The sequence below is a fragment of the Cyprinodon variegatus genome, unplaced genomic scaffold (assembly GCF_000732505.1).
Source record: "Cyprinodon variegatus isolate N-32 unplaced genomic scaffold, C_variegatus-1.0 Scaffold1140, whole genome shotgun sequence".
Lineage (NCBI taxonomy): Eukaryota > Metazoa > Chordata > Actinopteri > Cyprinodontiformes > Cyprinodontidae > Cyprinodon > Cyprinodon variegatus.
In genome coordinates this window covers 53,238-55,329 of record NW_015151593.1, presented here as the reverse complement: position 1 = coordinate 55,329, position 2,092 = coordinate 53,238, and the positions used below count along the sequence as shown (strand labels likewise).

Here is a 2,092-nt window from a genome sequence, read left to right as displayed (position 1 = left end):
TCTTCTCCATGCAGAGGGCCCCCTGCCTGTCTTTGCCCTTGGCCCCAAATTTCCTAAACCCGCCGCTGCGTGTCATTATATTAGAATCTAACTTAATGCAGAAAGGAGAATGAGGAGACCTGTTTCTATCAGAGCAGGAGGCCTGAAAAAGAAGCTCTAAACAACATAAAGAGGATCTTTAAACAGTTGCTTTAAATAAGAAAATGTTAGCCTGATGGAAAACAAGCAGAAAACCTTCTCCCAGACTCTAAAGGGCCCAGTAGAAAGGTTAAAGTTTACAGAAAGGATTAAAACGCCTGGCTCAGTAGGAGGAGCTCCCTGCAGCACAGCTCCAGTTAATAGAGAAGTTTATTGGGGGTAAATGACTCTGAAGATGAGATAAAGAGGAAGACCAGTGTCAGGCATCAGGACAAACACACTGAGTTGGAGGGCGGAAGATTGAGCTTTAATCTCCCACTATTTAGCTAATAGTGAACAAAGTGATTAACAGCGGCAGACATCGTTACCTGGAGACATTTCTGACCATAAAGAGCAGATACAGCTTCATTCTCTGGGGGGATCAGTTCAAACTCACCCTGTTATTGAATTCAACCATTTTCCCAATGATTTCCGTATCAATGGAGGGAAAAATCGAATTTCCGATGAACTCCATGTCTTTGCTGGTGAGCTGGTCCACAAAAACCTGGGAAGAAAACGGAAAACCGAGTCAGTACACACAGTGAAACAGTTATACTGGAAGAAATCTAAATCTAGATAAGTCATTTTTTCTTAAAATAAATGCATTTGTTCTTGAATTGAGATGGTAAAGGAAAGACTTTGCCAATGGAACAAGACAATTTACATTTAAAATAGGAAAACACAATTACATTGTCTTATTTCAAGTGCATTTTATCTAATTATCTTATTTTAAGTGTAAAAATACTCAGGGGCCTGACCTGGGTGAATCTGTTGAGGAAGGATTTGGGCAGCCCTTTGCGCCCCCCGCCTTGGGTGAAGGGGTTCTGGCAGCCGAAGATCTTGGTCTTCTCATGCTGAACCTGGAAGCTCATGCCCAGTTCAGGGATGTAGATCTCAGCTCTGTGGTCAAAGCAGGCGTTCAGACCCTCCAGCACCGACTGAGACGCCAGGTTGAGCTGCAGGCAGAAGAAGCAGAGAGCTGCTGTTCACATCATCTTCCTCTGCAATAGACCACCACCTCCTTCCTCAGTCAGCATTATAGACTGAATGAAAGGGATTATGCTCCATGTCTGACATTTTAAACTTCTTCTGTAAATGCATTTACCTAAAGTGAATGAGAACCTTGTTCAAAGTGTAAAAACTAAAGCTGGATGATCTTACCTCATCCAGAACCACCCAGTGGCCGGCCTTCAAAGCAGCCAGCAGGGGGCCATCCCGCCACGCAAACTCTCCTCCTTTCCCCCCCTCCACAGGAAGATCTGTCCCAAACAGGTCAGTGACATCCTGCCAGAGAGTGCACGCCGTTAACGCCACGTCGGATCCTGCTGAGCGTTGCTCTCTGAACGCAGGCAGAGCCTTACCGTTTGCTCCGACAGGTTGATTCTGACCAGATGGTTTCCAGAGGCTTTGGCCAGCGCCGCCACCAGGCTGGTTTTTCCCACGCCGGGGGACCCCTCCAGCAGCACAGGCCTCTGCAGTTTGAGAGCTCGCAGAAGCCTCTGGGCGTTCATAGCTGCAGTGCCTGCTGTGATGGCGTACTGCGGCAGGCTGCGCCCATCCGTCTGAGGTCCTGATCAGTTACAGGAAAGGAAGGAAGAAGAACTCATAAGAAATGTGTAAAACTCATCATTTGGAACCAACACAAACAAAATCATTAACAAAATATTTAAAGGTCCAAAATTATGCAAAATTCACTCTATTTAGTAAAAGTCACATGTGTCCAGAAAGAAAAAAAACATTTCCTCTCTACTAAAATGCTGTTCAAAAAGTATTCCCCTGATGATGTCATCAGGGGAATATGAGCTGTAGAGAGCGGTCTGTAGCAACCCATCCTTAAAGCTACCACCTTCACCTAATGTATTATTCAACGCTCCGAGCTCTATCTTCATGAACTTTGACTGGTTGTCATGTTTTC

At 45.4% G+C, this 2,092-nt stretch overlaps 1 protein-coding gene across 1 annotated transcript in view; it reads right to left on the bottom strand.

The window, feature by feature from the left end:
* Window positions 1–2,092, bottom strand: part of mdn1 (midasin AAA ATPase 1) — a 74,855-nt gene that overhangs the window by 36,738 nt on the left and 36,025 nt on the right. Inside the window, 4 exon segments of the mRNA XM_015400729.1 lie at window positions 562–682; window positions 936–1,133; window positions 1,339–1,461; window positions 1,539–1,747. Of these exon segments, the coding sequence (XP_015256215.1) occupies window positions 562–682; window positions 936–1,133; window positions 1,339–1,461; window positions 1,539–1,747 (651 nt within the window).